At 40.6% G+C, this 18948-nt stretch overlaps 1 protein-coding gene across 4 annotated transcripts in view; it reads left to right on the top strand.

Moving 5' to 3' along the window:
• zeb2b (zinc finger E-box binding homeobox 2b) overlaps window positions 1–2222 on the top strand; it is an 84323-nt gene extending 82101 nt beyond the window's left edge. For all 4 annotated transcript variants that reach the window (XM_042080771.1, XM_042080772.1, XM_042080769.1 and 1 more), the window contains exon 10: window positions 1301–2222. In XM_042080771.1, coding sequence (XP_041936705.1) covers window positions 1301–1935 — 635 coding nt within the window. In that variant the 3' untranslated portion in view covers window positions 1936–2222. The remainder of the gene's footprint in view (window positions 1–1300) is intronic.
• Window positions 2223–18948: the final 16726 nt, after the last annotated feature.

Here is an 18948-nt window from a genome sequence, read left to right as displayed (position 1 = left end):
GTCACCACCACCTCACCAGCTTTGGAAACCCTTAAAAGCGCACTCCATCATTAGTACCGATGTCTGACGGAAACACTGACCTCAGTTTGTTTCCCTAGGCCTCAAAATGAGTCTTCCATCTCTGGAAACCAGTCTCTGGTTCTGTGTAACTTAACCAGTCTCTCCAGCTAACGCGACTGCAGCGCCTTGCCGCGCCATGACCTCTTTTCCTGGTCTTTCTCTCTTTCATCTGATTGCATCACTTTCCTCACCCGCTCTTCTCTCTCTGGGTGCAGCGGCAGAGGCATGCGGTGCAGACGGGCTCCGTGGCAGGAATATATGCCGGGTATAGCAGGGGAGCGCGAGGGTTAGGCCCCCCGACATCAAGCATGGCAGCCATGGAAGGTGTCGACTGGCATTCCGCGGCTATTTGCGGCCAGGAATTAGCCAGATGTGCTAGTGCATGCGTAGCGGGCTTGTAAAGCCCCTGTCACAAGCTGTTTGAAATGCCAAAAGGGAAACTCCCGTCTCATGATTTGCGTATGATGAAGGCCCCTGTATTTCCGGATATTGCTGAGCTACAGTAAATCCAAAGTTAGAGAGCATGAACATAGAGTGGCTATAAAGGGAGTGGGGTGGGTGGGGGACTCTCCCAGCATCAACGCAAACATCGACTTTTATTTAGCGTAGAGGCATGATGTAATGAAATCTGTAGCCATGGATGCTCTCAGCTTCTGTTTCATTCTGCTCACTGTAGCATCCTGTGCTGCCAGACTGGTATAGCAGACCTGTCCAAAAGCTGCTGTCTCCCAATATGCGCCCATAGAAACCTATGAAACATTTTTTATAAATATATTCTTTCTGTCTTTTTTTTTTGAGACAGAATGCCATTACATTCAGAGATTCACACCGGCCTGAAGAGTCTCCAGTTCAATTTTGTGTTTTTATTTGTTTACTCCTTTTCAGCAGCTTTCCATTTGTTTGTTTGATTATTTGGTTTTGCAATGGTTTATTTATGTTGCAGTGTGGTGCTTATGCAGAAAATAAGTATTTGTGATTCTGTGTCTCCATGCTTTCTCTATAGGAGGGAAGTTTGTGATGTAAACACAGGAATGCCAGCTTTGTGCCTTATTAGTACATTTAAATCAACCACTTGTCACTTGTCAGAATATTATATCATATTAATATTATGGAATATTCACATTAATACTTAATACTTGTTTTGCTTACCTTGCAACTTCAATTGATTTGCTTGCATGAAGTTGGGGATTTATAACTAATCGCCCCCTTTCCCTTGTTGCTTCTGTTTCCATCTCTGCAGGTAAACGACCGCACCAGTGTCAAATCTGCAAGAAGGCGTTCAAACACAAGCACCATCTGATCGAGCACTCGCGGCTGCACTCAGGCGAGAAGCCCTACCAGTGTGATAAGTGCGGCAAGCGCTTCTCCCATTCGGGGTCGTACTCGCAGCACATGAACCACCGCTACTCGTACTGCAAGCGGGAGGCCGAGGAGAGGGAGGCGGCCGAACGCGAGGCCCGAGAGAAGGGTCACCTGGAGCCAACGGAGCTGCTGATGAACCGGGCCTACTTGCAGGGCATCACGCCTCCGGGCTACCCAGACCTGGAGGATCGGGAAAGGGAGCGCGAACGGGAAAGAGAGCATGAGCGGGAACGGGAGAGAGAACGAGAACGGGACGCCCTCCTACGCGAGGGCATGAACGGAGGTATGAGAGAACGGCCGAAGGAAGTGGACGGAACGTACGCAAAGATAGGACGACGGGAAGACGAGTTCGAGGAGGAGGAGGAGGAGAGCGAGAACAAGAGCATGGACACAGACCCAGACACGTTGAGGGACGAGGAGGAGAACGGTGACCACTCCATGGACGACAGTTCGGTTGACGGGAAAACTGAAACCAAATCTGATCACGAGGACAATATGGAGGACGGCATGTAATAAATGAGAAAACTACTGCATTCAAAAGCTTCCCATGTCTTCATCCCCACCCCAACCCACCCAACCCCACTCTGTTCTCTTCATTACATTTTATTTCTTTTTCCAAGAAATATTGTTACCTGCTTGATTTGATTTCAAAACACACTGCTGTGTTGAGGCTATACGTGCACGTGCCTGAAGCTTCTGGGAAGCTTGTATCCAAGGACTCAAAAAAGGCGGGGAGGGTGGCCAATTCGTTCTCACACACTGATTAGAAGTCTGAACTGGGTGGGCGTGAGGGAGTGAGTGTGGGGGGTGGGTGGGAAGGGAGTTGTGTAAGAAGCTGCATTATGCAAAAATAATTAAAAAAAATGAAGAAATAAAATACATTTTAAAAATTGTACAGTATTAAGGCCTAAAACTATGTGCGGTGCTAACATCCTAAAAAAAAAAAACCTGTGTTCCATAGTATTTATAGCACAAACTAGTAACTTGTACAAATTGCACTCTGCTTCTATAATCACTACAAAAATAATAAAAAATTATTGCCTATGTATATTTATACAGTGTTGAGTAAAAAAAAGAATCTGTGGTTTCCCCACTACAGTCATCAGTATTATGACTTTTACTTAATATGTCGTCTATGGTTTTTTTCCTGTCATCTGGTCAGCTAGCCACATTCGTAGGCCTCAGCATCTCTTTATGTGAAGGAACTTAACCACATACCTGTGTGATTTCAAGGTATTGAAGTCTTAAATAGACAGTGTTTGAGGAAGTGGAAGGGTCTGGTGACAATATGAAGGACAAAAAGATGTGAACAAAGAAGGAGAAAGCCTTTGTAAGGTGTTTTTATTTAAAAAAAAAGCCTTATATGCAAACCTTTTAATCTGTGTGTTTTCTGCAAGTGCCATCCTTGTATAGTGTAAAAGGAAGGTGACCTGTGTTACCTTTTTTCACCAGCTTCAGTATTAAAAAAGAGAAATAGTTCACCCTATTCTTTGGAGCACCCATGACAGTATTAGAAGAATAGGCAGCAGTTCCTTAGTTTACATGTTTGTGCAATTTTCTGTATTTTTTTTTCTTTAACTTTTTGTCAGTATTACACCAAACCATTTTGCAACAACAAAATTGCATTCATTTTATTTGTAGGTTAAATAACATTTATTTATGTGGCCCATTTTGTATTTCCTAATTTTATTTATTTCATACTGTAGTGTACAGTATTATAGTTCTTCAATATATAGATATATTTTAGTAAAAAGGAACATGGCGTTGATCATTGAGGCAAATTTTACGTAAAGAGAGCATTTATTGTGTTTTGAAACATTAATTGTGAAATGCGAATTTTCAACTTATTATTTTTGTTTTGTTTCTTTTATTTTCCAGCTACTGGAAATTCCAAATTTGGGAACTTTTGATACGATATTGTGAAAACACTGTATTTTCGACTGAAAAAAAATTCCACTTTCTTCATCTTGTTTTTTTAGCTAAAAAAATGAAGAGGGACTGTTAAAATACAATGTATGATACCATGACAGAAAAAAGAATCTTTCCTGAAATGTCTTTGTAAAAGTATTATTGAATTTTTAATTTCTAATTTCTCTTGGAAATGACCATGCTCGAATAAAAGTAGCCAAATTAAAGAACAGAAATGCCTACTGTCCTCCATTCCAGTTTCAGTGTAAAATTGTATGCCTCAGATTGGATAACAATGATGGACTGATAATGAGACCAAATCACTACATCCATAAACTGTCCAATGGTACAGTGTAGTATCAAGATCACTCTGCGCATTTCCCCGGGAAGCCAGATGTGTTCCTGTGTACTTCAGGCAGGCCTGTTGACAGGGGCTTGAATTGGATGAAATGATACTCAGGCACAACGCATGCTTATTGAGAATGAGAGGCAGAAACCTGTTGATCACTTGTCATAAAAGGAGACCTGTGACAGAGGCTACTTCGCTGTGAAGGAGCTTATAGCCATTAAACACCCTCTCTTGCCATGCATATTAAAAGCAACATCAAAAGACAGAGATGAAAAGGAAAGGGTTGTGCAATGCCAAACATAGCACACGCTTTGCATATTTCAATTTTTTATATTGATCCTGGTGCCATCTGATCATCCTGCATAAAGGGAAGACAGAATAAAGCTTGCCCCTTCTGACGGAACGCTCTGGAAGTGTAAACTTATCATCAAAAGGAAATGGGTCACAGAATGCGAGCTAGGCATGAGAATTATATAGACACCTGCACATATATACAAAGATGATAAGAAGTGATTTGCAAAATTGGGCCTGAATTACATCCAAATATTCCCTTTTTTCTCCTGTCCAATTTGTATTTGTTTATATAAAAAAAAACTAGTTCCCAATGACTCGCAGATGTACGGCTTCCAGTCCCAGCCAGCTGACATGACATCATAGCTCTGCTTGCTCGCAGTTCTGCCACGGAGGAGAGTTTCCATGTGCGCCATCCATGTTCTAACGTTGTAAAGACAATGCATAGTTCAGCGTGGCTTCAAATGGACTGTGAAAGGAAGCTTCTTACCATGAAGAGTATTGACTGAATGATTGAGGTCCATCATCCCACATCAGACATAGACAGTTACTGCACAGTGCACATCTAGGTTCATACCGAATTATGATTCTTGCTGCGCATCCAAGAAGAACATTTGAATGGTGGTGAGACCATTCTGGCCTTGCTATGGTTAAATATTGTCACTTTGAATGTGTTCTTTGGCCAGGCCAGTGGTACATTTGGAAGTGCTTTTCTGGTGATTCATTACTAAGTTATATATATGGTCAAACGGTCCTGTGTAATATTTGCTGATTTTGTTCAGGGCTGAACAATTCCTTCCATGAATATCTCCAAATCTAGCGGTAGCAGGGATGACATCATGTAGCTATTGGCCTCCTACGGCCCATGCTTTTTTGACATGCCGGCCGAGGGGTAAATATTTTAGGTCAGACTAAGAAGATGTCCTATGCGAATGAATGCCAAACCCTTGGTCACTTGGACCGGCACTCCATTTTGATTTTAATTAGGAAGCTTAATGGAAAGTGATATTCTAAAGGTCCAGTCTATTGCCTCTCACTGTAACTCTATATGCACACTCAAAAAGGCAAAACATGTTTGGGGTTCAGTCTTGATGCTGTAAATGGTAAACAAACATGGTGGTTCAGACCAACAATTTGCATCAGGAACACAGAAAAAAGAGGTGTAATTTGATTGGCTGATTAGTTCAAATATCAACAATCTTTGTTGTTTGTTGGCTATTAATAGCTGATTATTACGCCGTTAATAATACAATTGATCATAGTAGCATCTGATATTTTTTCATACATAATTAGACAACCATTACATGTTGGTATGAGGTTTGTAATGTCTTTTTAAAGGTTAACTACTGCATTAAGCACATGAATAAGCACAGTGGTTTGTCAAAGAAGTATCAGAATGAAATTTTGGTATTTATACCACATGAATAACCACTGGGTGATAATGTGATTGCGGTGATAAATGTGTTACTTAAGTTTATTACTCATGTGTCTGAGTTTACACACATTTAGCCTACGAGTTGGTGATCAGCTCCTAGCTGTGCATTTCACAAGGAAAATTGAACTTACACCAAAAAAAACAAAGTTTTGAACATGCTAAAAAATATGATGACAAAAATGGTCATTAACCTCCAACAAGACACAGTGTGGTGGTGGTGTTGGAGGTTACAGAAGAAGTTAACAGGGCAAATGAGAAGTTTGAAATTTTGACCTCATTAAATTATTCACATATCCATCCCCATATGCTGGCCAGAGTATTCTCAGGGCACGGGGCGGCTCGGCTGCGGTGCGGTGTGGGAGGACGGGGGTGGGGGGGGGGGGGGCAGGCTTGGCGCTGACCGAGAGACAGTTCAATGACATGGAAGGAGACAGGGAGCGACTGACCAGCAGGGATTAGCCAATCCGAGTGTCAGAAGGCTGGCCAGCTGTGCCGTCTGGCCCAAGTAAAGACAGAACCGGAGCAGGTGGCGCACCCGTGTGCCAGTGGTTGAGACCCAGAAAACAAACAAACAAATCTGGGGGGGGAAAAACAACAAGACAAACAGAAAAGAAAGAAAGAAAGAAAGAAAGAAAAAAAAATCCTCCTGGTGGGAGATAGGTTGTGTCTACTGAACAGCTGAACTTGAGGTACAAAATCAGCTTCAGCAAAAACAAAAAAAAAAGAAGACTGTGCCAACTAAGAATGTTAGTATGCTGGCAGAGGCAAGGTTAGATATTTACAAAGGTTACAGTGGATTAACTCAGCTTCCTCAGTTTCCAGCATGGAAAGTGGTTACTATACAAGAATGACATTGCAGCATGACTATCTCTCATATTACTCCCAAACTGTCTTTGACACAGACCTGCTGGAACACAACTGCACAGTGTTACAGTGTTGCCATTAAAATACCGTACAATACGAAGTGGGCACCAGACACGTGCGTGTGTGTTTGTGAGTGTGTGTGTGTGTGTGTGTGTGTGTGTGTGTGTGGTGTGTGTGTGTGTTGTCTGTGTGCATGGTAGAGTGAGTGATGTGTGTGTGGTGTCCGATACACACACACAGACACACTGTCTGACTGTCACCACCGTGCTCAGTTTTACTGGGCATTCGCTCAGCATTCCATAGGCTGATGTATGCAGCAGGTGCAGAAAGAGAGACAGAGAGAGAGAGAGAAAGAAAGAAAGAAAGAGAGAGAGAAAGACGGGGGGGGGGGGGTGAGGGAGCAAGCGCGGGAGCAAGCGAGAGGGTGGGCAGTGAGTGGCAGAAAGACAACAAAGCTCTCCAAGTCTGAGGAGGTGCTGGGCTTGGGTGGAGTGGGGTGGGGTGTGGGAACAGCCTGCCCTGCTCTGAGCTCACTCAGAGTATGCTTTTTTTTCTCTTCTCTTCTTTTCTTTTTGTTAAAGGGGATGCCAACAGAGTGGGCTGCCATTTTGTCTTGTCTCTGAGACAGAACACGCCAGGGAAGAGGGGAAAACATATGCACTGACACCCAGGTATATATATGCAAGGACTAGTTAAATGGGAAGCTATTTTAAAACACCCACCACCTCACCCCCTTCCCAAAAAATTAAAAATGGTGATAGGGTATTATCTTCAAGGGAGTTAAAATGCCTTCAACCTTTCTTTACACATCCCAAGTGGTCTATTAAGCTTCAGCAGTCCTCTGACCAATTTAGTTTAAGCTCCGTGGAGGTGCTGCAAAATGACTTTTTAATGAAAAGCACGATTTTATTTAAGATTTCTTTCCCTGGTATTCATAAAAGGTGGAATTATTCTAAAAGAACATATTCTGAAATACTTTTGGGGGTGCTGAGGCAAGGAATTATTGAGAATAGTTCAAATACTGGTAGTTCAATTGCCTTGTTTCCATTTTGGTCATTGTGGTATCACCTGCAACCAAATTCTCTCACATTTGTGTCATGTAAAAACATAAAAGATACCACTTTTTGGCCTCTCCTGCATACCAAAGCAGAGCTTTATACAAGTACATACAGGCACACAAACCGGTACAGTATCATTTAAAACAGCAATGAATAAACATGAATGGCAACAGCAACTACACACTTGACATATAAGATGATGAAAATGAGGAATTGCAACTGAACAAGACAACACCTGGTTAGCTTGATGATACTAGCCACCCAATGTCTGTCATCACTGCAAGTGGATGCGATGGGTCTTTGGTCTGTGCTATACCAGACTAATTAGACCAAATAGCCCTATACCACTTAGGGGTCTTCTTTGTCAGAACTGATATAAACCCTCCTGGCAATGCCAGAGAATCCATTGCTTATAATGAACATTAAGAGCATCACTCTTAAATATCCTTACTAACAAGCAGCATGGCTGTCATATTCACACAAAAAATAATCATGGTATGCACAGCTGAAAAGCATAAGCTAGGCAGCCAGCCTTCACCTCCATGCCAGTTGTTTCAATTTTGGATCACAGGGAAAAAACAGAGGGGGAGGGGGGATTGAGAGGGGGTAAAAAACAGATGATTATGTGTTTTGCCAATGCGTTTGTGGAATCTTTTGATATGCACAAACACAGGAGCCCTAATGCAGAGGAGAGGAGAGGAGGCTTTGGCTGACTGGTGATTAGGATGCTCGATCAGGGCAGGCCTGCCGTGCGAGAGCCCCAGCTGGGGACAAGGAACATCACTCATTACCCGTTTCTGGGGGAGCGTCATTGTCACACCGGCCAGCGCAGCGTGCCAGCAAAGGTATAATCATATCTGGGCAGATTAGTGGTCAGTTATGGTGACACAGATTGTCTGTGCCACGGGGATGATTCAGACGTGATTAAAAAATCGGCAAAGACAAAGTGACACTTCTTTAACCTCATCATCAGCGCTAACGGTAACGGCAGAGATCCTTTCTCCTGCCCCTGTGTGATTATGGGGGTTCATGAGAGGTGGTGGTGTGTGTGTGTGTGTCTGGGGGGGTTCTCTGCACACGTACACACACACACATATACATGCATGCATGCGTACACACACACACACACACACACACACACAGACACACATACACACAAACTTTACAGTGGATATTAATATTGTCTCACAAACCCCCTTCACAAATTATGGTGAACCTTTCATGATGGCTGCATGCATTTTTTATGAATGCATCATGAAAATGGGGTCTGATAGTTCCACATTACTAATACACTCCTGTCCCCTTGACTTAATTAAACATGTGTCCTACTACCACATCTTGATGGGAGAAATATTTGATGTGCTCAGAGTCTAATGCTGCAGACGAGTTGGATCTTCTAACATTGAATTTATTAATTAAAGGCTCCTATAATCGTCTAACAGATATGTTACATACAGTGTAAAGACTAACATATGTTTCTCAATAGAATGCCAGTAAATTCTTGGAAGTGTACTTCAGGTTAGTGTTTATACTGTGTCCCATTTCACTGTTAAGCATTTGGTTAGGTTTTGGAGACCACAGCTGAGTAATTTCTGTGATGGGTATTTGGTGAAAGAGACATTCAAGCCATTTACATTTTAACAGTCTGGTAAAAGATAATTATTTCAGACAAATATATTAACCATGACCTTATATAATACTATTGTACCTTTGTGCAGGACTGAAGCATATGCGATTTTTTTTTTTTTTTTTGATATACGTAATTTCTTTAGGGCAAGCATTCACTTGTATTCTATAGAGATTTGCCCTAATGACAGAAATTAATTATATTAAAGTGTAATTTTTCTAAACAGTTCATGAACTGCCAATTATACTTAAAATCACTATTTCCAGCTGTTACCAGTAATTATACGTATTAATATTAGAGGCAACCACCACTCTATGAGAAATACAGAACTTTTCACTCCAATGCTTTCATAAATTACCTGAACTTTTGGGTGGCATCAAAGGTACTGGCAATATACAGCATAACTAACTTTCTTGAATGGAGGACAAATGGAAGTCAAAAGTGTCCTGTATGATTTTATTATTATTATTATTATTATTATTATTATTATTATTATTATTATGTAGGTTATTTGACTTAAAGTATTCATTTTAATGATGATTTAAGTTAACATGTATTGATATGGTTGTGTCAATTTAGGCAAAAGTGTCTGCCAAGAAACATGAACATAAACATAATTGCTTTCAATATTACTCTTCCTCAGCTTGTCTCTGAAGCCAATCATTAGGAGGGGCCTCTGTACTTGAGTTCTTTGTTCTTTTTGACCAGAGCTCAGTGTGATTGTAGGCCTACTGATGGGCACTCCTACCACTGCTCACTGCGACAGAATCACATCATCCATCACGTAATAGAAGAGCTCAAAAAGTTGGGGTACAGTATGTTCCTTTAAAGCAGTGAGAGTGGTGGGTCAGATTTATTACATTTCTTTCATACCAAACTACTACCAGCTTTTCTCCTGCAGCCATGGTTGACAGTACATCCAATGGACTGCAATAGTAATTGTCTGTGTTACAGCTGAAATGTGTATATAAATATTTGTTTGATTGCTTTATTTTGTATAGCCTAGGCTACTATTAAAATGTAAAGAATTTAATTTGTAGTCTAATGTTCAGAATAAATAGATAGCCTATGGTAAATGTAATTTTTAATAATAAATAGTTTTGGTTAAGTTTTGTTTCTTTGAATTGTGATCCAATCAGCTCAGAGGGTCACAGGTCAGGGAGAACATGAAAACTAACGTGATGAGAACAACACGGGGAGAAGAGAGGGAGACGACATTGTGAGAAGTTGATGTCGGTCTACTGTAGTGAGATCGCTAGAAGTAAAAACACTCCGGGGCCGTACCTACTGTAAATGCTATAAAATGAACGGATAGTAGGCTAAAAATCTAGAAATGACAGGTTACAGTGGGCTTCTGGTCCCAGTAACGACGGAGACACGCTCTTAAGAGGGTTTTCTACGATTCATCGTTCCTTTGGTTTTTCCGACTGTTTCCCGAACATGCTCGTAGCGTGAACGTGCGTGCACTGCTGTTCACGTTAATAGTTCTGAAATATCCTCTAATTTGATGGTGGTGTCAGGTGACTGCACGTCACAGCTATAGGCATTTAAACTTCGGATCTACACATTAATTCACATCAATACGAAAATAGAAACACTTTGACATCTGCATGTAAGCATCCCAAGTAGGTTATATACCACACACAGACATAAATAATTGTAATTATTTAAGATTAGATTGTTGCACCATGCAATACTTTTTCGTGGTGTCACTTAAGAACATGTTTGAAGATAAGAAAGAAGTCCTAAACCACATGATCCTTTCTCTGCTTTTACCTCATAGGCCTAATAAGTTTTAGCCTTCACTTAGCAAAGATAATGGCAAACTATTCTGGTCATGTTTCATTACTGGATTGCATTTTTGTCCGCTTTTCATCACATTATGTATGAAACAACAACAACCAGTTTTACCAGAGACTTTCTAATGAGGAGATACAGCACTCAACTGTTGTAAAACGCGGCAAAACGTCGACATGTAAATACATTGAGCCAATCATGTGGTGTGTTGTGAATACATTGAGCCAATCATGTGGTGTGCTGTGAAGACATCGTGCCAATCATCTGTTGTGATCTCGTCGCTGGAGCAAGATTGGTGTCGTGAAGCCTAACGACACGCATTTCTGCAGAAATAGATGCCCGATAAGTGCCCAAAAAGCGTTGCAATATGGCCGCCGAGTGGAAATACTTGCCTAAAAGGACTTTGGTCCTAGCTCGAGTTGCTGCAGCCAGCAGCTAAGGCAGCCATGTTCATGCTCCCAGTGTGTAGCGCTCGAGCTCAACTCAACTCGAGTTAGGTAAAACCGATTGTTTCAGTTTTGTTCATACCGACAGTACTCGGTGACGTTGAGAAATGTCAAAAATGTGAAAAATCACCGGAGTTCTCCTTTAAGTTTGAGCAGTAGTTGATTTTCAAAGTTAGTTGCACTCATCCTTGGTCACTTTGCAGTGAACAGTAATCCAGCACAACTGAAAAGCCCCTCACAGGCAGCTGAGACAGGCAGGCCAATGTTGAGTTGCAGAGTTTTTTTTATATTTGGAAACGAGCAGAAGGTTCAGCAGATTAAAGGGTGTTGAACTGGGGGGAAAAGTGGGAAGTACTAGGACCCCAATGGAGGAGAGGGCCCTTGAAAGGTGGATTACGGGGGGCAAAACATTTTCACCAGGCATTAGTAATAACTCAGGTAATCCACACATAAAAAATCCAAACAACTCCATAAGTAGAGTCATGTGTAATGAAGTGGAATAACACAGGGGAAAAGTATTGAACACGCTAAGAAAAAGCACTAAGGCAAGGAAAGGGAAGGAACGAGCTGGAATCTGTAAGTAGTTAGAGAGTAGTTATCCTTTCTATCTGTGCAAATTAATATAAGCTTAGTTAGAAGCCTACATATTGATGGGCTATAAAAAGGTTTTTTATTACCAAGGTGTCACACAGGAAACATTTCATGATGGATAAAAGCAAAAAGCTCTCCCAAGACCTTTGCAACCTTATTGTTGCAAACATCAATGAAACTGGTTACAGATGCATTTCAAAACTTCAGAATCTTCCAGTAAGCAGCATGGGAGCCATTATCTGCAAGTGGAAGGAACATCACTGCATCATCAACCAGCCATGCACAGGATCTCCTCGCAATATTTCTGACCAGGGAGTCAGAAGGATAGTCAATTCCAAGAGCCAAGGACCACTTGGAGAAAGCTCCAAAAAGACTTGAAGGCAGCCAATTCAATTAAATTCAATTAAACAGTTCTGGAAGTAACTAAAGATCAGGATTCACAAGAGGGACCCCTGGAATCTGTTTAGAACAATGGGCCAAAATCACACCTGATACTGCGACTAATACGTTTTGTCATACAGGAAATGTCTTGAAGCTGTCATTACAAACAAAGGCTTTCCACAAAGTATTGAAGAAATTTCAGTAGGAACGTTCAATACTTTTTTTCCTGTGTCATTCCACTTTATTACACATAACTCTTATGTTTGGATTATTTATATGTGTGTTAATATAATGTGTGGTGAAAATTTCGAATAGACTCACTGGAAGTTTAGGCTAATTAGGCTACTGAAAAAACATTTAAGTGTTCAATACTTATTTCCACCATATATTTATTTTACCTGAATATTTTAACTTCCTTCCTTTAACTTCCTTCCTTACTTTAAATGTCAAAATGAATGTCAGACGAAATTTAAAGTTTGACTGACTGTGATTTTGTATACAACATAGTGAAAACTGTCTAAGGTCACTCTCACTCTGCCTTGCTAAAGAGCTAAATGGTTTAGTAGTTTGGTAGTCTACCGTATCTATTGTTTATTTAGCTGAGCATCGCTAGTAGGCCTAGTCGACCGCTAATTGTTGTGCTGCTGGTGCAATGTCTTTCTCCAAGAAAGCCAAGTCAGGTTACCAAAAAAAAGTCCAAAACAGGAAAAAGAGAGACATTAAAATGAGGGGAAACAACTGCTAATCAACTTCTTTCCAAAGAAAGGTGAGCACAAACGTCAAAACACGAAATCCCATGGTGTTTGCTTGAATATCTCCGCAATCATTAGTGCTAAAACGAACTGAGACAACCCATTGAAATAGTGGAAAATACATAGCCTATGTAATCTGATGCATCTCGTGATCCAGCTCCATCTCCATCACTTTCAGAAAGACTGCATGGCGCTAGCTTGATTCATGTCCTGTTGTAGGCTAGCCTACATGCTGATCATTATCACTAGGCTAGTGGTTTAGGGCACGATTTTTTTTTCTCTCCCTTTCTGTTTTCGTTAGTCTTAACTTTTTTTTTTTTTTACTCAAGTAATGGATGGGATTTTTGATGTAGCGAAGTACAATACTTCACTCAAAATGTAATCAAGTAACATTTAAAATACCGATTTTATAAACTACTTAAAAAAATTCAAAATACACAGAAAAACTACTCAATACAGTAACGTGAGTAAATGTATTTCGTTACTTTCCACCTCTGGCCCTGGGCCCAGTTCCCCGAAAGCATCTTAAGCCTAAGAGCGTCGTAAAGTCCCTCTTACAAACGTCTTAAGATTTGCCGACTGTTTCCCGAAACCATCGTAGATTAAGAGCGTCGTGAAAACACTCGTAGATCTACGAGTGCTCCAGAGTTCTCGTTACCGGCTAAGAGCGTCTTAACAGTACTTCTCACTGAGGTCACCAACAGGACATACAGAGGAATTACAACTTAGAATACATAATCCAATTTACGTTCCCATTCTTTATTGTGCTTACCCTGTGATGAATTAGATTTTAGCGTGCAAAATAGCATAGCCTACATTTAATGGTCATAATAATGTGATGAAAAGCGGACAAAAATGCAATCAAGTTATGAAACGAGACGTTGCCAGAATAGTTTGACATTATCTTTGCTAAGTGAGGGCTATATTTTATTAGGTCTATAAGGGTACAAGCAGAGAAAGGAACATGTGGTTTAGTCTGTAGGCCTACTGCATCAAAATCTAAGCCTACACATTTCCTCACTTTCTTACTCGACTTCTTTCTTATCTTCAAACGTGTTCTGAAGTGACACAGCAAAAAAGTATTGCACGGTGCAACAATCTAATCTTAAATAATTACAATTATTTATGTCTGTGTGTGATAGCCTATATAACCTACTTGGGATGCTTACATGCAGATGTCAAAGTGTTTCTATTTTCGTATTGATGTGAATTAATGTGTAGCCTAGATCCGGAGCTTAAACGGTAGGCCTACCTGACATCACCATCAAATCAGAGGATATTTCAGAACTATTAACGTGGACAGCTCCCTTTAAGAGCCATCGTAAGATGAATTGTAGAAAACCCTCTTAGGAGCGTGTCTCCGAAACTGGGCCCAGTTTCCCGATAACGACGGAGACATGCTCTTACGAGGGTTTTCTACGATTCATCTTACGATCGTTCGTTTGGTTTTTCTGACTGTTTCCCGAACATGCTTGTAGCGTGAACGCGCGTGCACTGCTCTTAAGATGCTCTTAAGGGGAGCTGTCCACGTTAATAGTTCTGAAATATCCTCTGATTTGACGGTGATGTCAGGTGACTGCACGTCACAGCTATAGGCCATTTAAACTTCGGATCTACACATTAATTCACATCAATACGAAAATAGAAACACTTTGACATCTGCATGTAAGCATCCCAAGTAGGTTATATACCACACAGAGACATAAATAATTGTAATTATTTTAAGATTAGATTGTTGCACCATGCAATAATTTTTCGCGGTGAAGATAAGAAAGAAGTCGAGTAAGAAAGAGAGGAAATGTGTAGGCTTAGATTTTGATGCAGTAGGCTACAGACTAAACCACATGTGGCTTTCTCTGCTTTTTACCTCATAGGCCTAATAAAATATAGCCTTCACTTAGCAAAGATAATGTCAAACTATTCTGGCAACGTCTTGTTTAATAACTTGATTGCATTTTTGTCCGCTTTTCATCACATTATTATGACCATTAAATGTAGGCTATTTTGCACGCTAAAATCTGATTCATCACAGGTAAACACAATAAAGAATGGGAATGTAAGTTGGATTATGTATTCTAAGTTGTAATTCCTCTGTATGTCCTGTTGGTGACCTCAGTGGGAAGTACTGTTAAGATGCTCTTAGCCGGTAACGAGTACTCTGGAGCACTCGTAGATCTACGAGTGTTTTCACGACGCTCTTAAGCTACGATGGTTTCGGGAAACAGTCGGCAAATCTTAAGACGTTCGTAAGAGGGACTTTACGACGCTCTTAGGCTTAAGATGCTTTCGGGGAACTGGGCCCAGGGCTAGTGGTGTTTGTGTGCATGAGCTAGTCATCTCGGTCTTCATGAACGTCGTCGAGGAAATCTCCCCATTCATGGCTGTAGGGACGCAAGCCATTGTTGCGCGTGGGTATGGCAAGCCGAATGAGCATTTATTCTGATATCTTGATATCAAGCTACAGCAGGGCTGCCAAATTTTTTAAAAACCTTGGAGTGAGATTTGGTGGGGCCAACCAAAATTTTGCTGCGGAAATTTTTGTTTGGCTTATTCAGCATTATTACCGTATTGTAAAAAAAACAAACAAAACAAAAAAACGTACATCAGTGGTTCTCAGGTGGACCAGGGTCCCAGAGTTTAATTGGTATCAAAGGGATCTATTACTAGGATCTCGGCCTGAACCTGCATTCATCTGATGCTGTGTCGTCCTAAGGGTGTTTTGCAAGAATTTAAGAAATGTTTGTATTTTAACTTTTAAATGCATCAATCAGGTCAATTAATCACTAGGAAGCATATAGAAATATATTCATTTATCTGTATAAGTGGGATTGGCTGGAACCTGACAATATAAGAACCATGACAGTGGGATAATCTATGGCTAAGCAATTTACAAAAATGTATGTACTGACAAATAGTTTACATTAGAATACATTATAATTTCGCCCCAATGAGGCTATGTAGAAATGTGTTGCAATTTCAAAACCGGATTACTCAGGAACCACTTATTGCACAGAGGCATGCTTCATATCCTCGTATTCGGTACGGTTTGCTGTTTATTGTAATATTGGGTTTGCCACGTGTTGTTTGAAGGGTTAGTGAGATATTTAACCAATAGTAATGGGTGCACCCATGTGCACTGTGTGCAAAATGCAAATATGATTAGCCTAAATTGCATGTTGGTTCAATGTTAAATTTCTCGCGAACCATTTACTTGAACTTGGTGATAATATCATTGGAAAGCTTAGATTCCGCTCGTTCACATGATGTGTGATATGTATAGTTTAGTTGAGTTTAGTTTAGTTGAACCTAATCTGCCACGTATTTGACCTACCAGGTTGACACTTCTGCGTCAAAAATACTCAATAATACTCAAAGCATACTTGAAGCCGGGAAATGCGGGGGAAATGCGCCTGGGATGGCTTCTGAAGTAGCATCGCAAATGAGAGAAAATTTAGAAAATTCCACAGACGGGGTGCTCTTAAACCCTCTCAGCATACTGTAACTAGTCGATCAGTGGCTCAACAGGTAGATCTATAGAGCATCACAGTCCCGCCCACAGGAGTTTCCGGAAGTAAGAATTCAATGTAATTTCTCCATTGACAATTCGGGAATAAGCCATAAAAACTTAACTGCACATGGTAGACTCAAAACCAGCTACGGCTGTACTAAGCGATTGTATATGGTCATATAGAGGGCGAAAATTCAAGGGGCACTAACCTTGTTTTGAAATAAATGTCTTTTAATCGCGATGTCTTGGATAAGTACTTCATTACCCACAATCCTGAACAATCCCACAATCCCACAGTGATGCCTCTGATTGGTGGAAAGGCCATTATAGAGCTGGTAAGTCCCGCCCATCCGCTAAACCCCCAGTGGACTTCTAGATTGAAAAATCGTCAATGCAAGTGAATGTGAGAAAATAATTATTTTCTGGTCCCATGTTACGAGTTTGACAGTATATTATATGATTCTTCGGCTATCAGTTGTGGAAAAGACATAACGAGAAAGACTACATGTCGCCTGTGACGTGAGCTAATCGCTAACATTAGCTGAGATGCTAGTTTTTGTACGGCAGGAATAAACACACATGGTAACAAAAATATTCGAAACATGTCTAGCTTCACTTAACACATTAACACTATGATACAGGGTGATTGTAAAGTTGTATGGTTCACTGTGTTCAAAGTCGATCTTAATAACCCTCTACATCTCGACCAACTGATGGTTGTTATGGGAAACTAGTTAGCTGTCGTCTAGCGGAAAGTTGTAGTCCACAAAGTGCTCTCACACAAAGTTTAACCGCATCAAACTTCTACCCGCTCAATTGTAGCATTCTTTAAGCGAAAATTTATATTAAAAATTCACAGACAACATATGTTCACATTCATGGCAAAATTCAAACGGGACCAGAAAATAATTATTTTCTCACATTCACTTGCATTAACGATTTTTCAATCTAGAGGTCCAGCGGGGATAGAAGAAGGGGCGGGACTTACCTCTATGTTCATAGTTTGAAACTTTATCAGCGAAAATTATTGACAAAGATGGCGGAGTCTTTTACTGCCTATGGCGAAAATCTTAATGTGAATAAAAACTTTCTAGACAAACATTGGTACTTGTATCAACAAGGATTGTGGTTTATATATCACACAAACTTAGTCAGGGCCAATACACCATCAAATAGAACACTGTAAATGCTAGTTTAAACACTTAACTTTTGCCGATAGGCTAATCATTAGCCTTTCAGACATTAGAATGTCATTATAATGCTGCTAGCATTAGCCTACATTCTGCAACACAGGTATGAAATATAATGTTTTAGTGACCTTGTTGTTTCTATGAACATGAATTGTTGTTATAGTAAACATCAACTTAGTCGAGGCATAAAAAGCCCTGTATATCCTCATTAAGTACTTAAACTTTTGAACTAGCTAGCTAGCTGATAGCACATGCAAGCTGGATGCTACCACCGGCTAGCAGCTAGACACTGCAGTAAAATGGTTAGCAAACCGTCCATGCCCCGTAAATATTTCACTGAAAACCACTTTAAATCGGGTCACATTATTGACTGTTGTGTGTCTGAGGGTTAGCTTGTGGGTTTTGTAAGGGCCAGCATGAGGGACAAGACCTACAAAGTTGTGTGGTGAGTTTTGCAGGGAGGTTGGTAATGCTAGTTAACATTAGCTAGGCTACTGTAGCCTTCATACTGTGAATTAACATTTTGTGTAATAATTCACAGCAAACTGAATATGGTGGTCCAAGAGCAGACCATGCACCAGTCCATGCATCAGGATGGCAGTCAGATACGAAGCACTACACAATGTTGCTAACGTTAACGTTAACCGCTTTCACACACACACACACAATATAAAATACACAATGGTAATTATAACATTCAATACCAAAACACATTATTTGCACGATTACTCCTGAAATAACTGCTATTAACTGCACATTCACTATATAAAAATCACTGTTTGGAGGAAAGGGTTCGCGTGCTGTCGCCGGTTGGAAATGATTTCGCGCTGGTTCGTGCATTGCTTATATATTATTCAGTGAGGTGCGGTGGTTTATGGGATGAGTAGTTCCTTCGCTCGGAAATGAAAATATGTACACAGTCTTGTACCTTTTACTTTTTTTGGACTTTCTCTTCGTTTTTGCACTCGAAAAGATATGTTGTATGCTTATGAGTTACTCCGTAGCTGATTAGCCTAAGACATGCTCTAAAACTCTTTAGATACGGATTTTTCCAAAACGTCAATGGGAGAAATGAATGGGAAATTTACTTTCGGAAACTAAGCTCTCTCGGAGGAGGGGCGGGACTGTGATGCTCTATAGATAGGCTAAACTCATTTTTCAGGCATCTGACCGACTGGGTTGTCACAGCGTGAGAAATCGGGGGTGTGGTGTGTGAACGTGTGAAACTAATCAAATGTGTGTATCTCACGGTCAATGCGTGAGAGTTGGCAGCTCAGCTACAGTGTCCAATACTAGTGAGCCTTTTCTGTAAACTAGTTAACCACTAGT

Source organism: Alosa sapidissima, chromosome 23 (assembly GCF_018492685.1).
Source record: "Alosa sapidissima isolate fAloSap1 chromosome 23, fAloSap1.pri, whole genome shotgun sequence".
In the NCBI taxonomy this organism is placed as follows: Eukaryota; Metazoa; Chordata; class Actinopteri; order Clupeiformes; family Clupeidae; genus Alosa; species Alosa sapidissima.
Note: the sequence above shows the minus strand (reverse complement) of the source record. Positions and strands in the feature narration are given on the sequence as shown.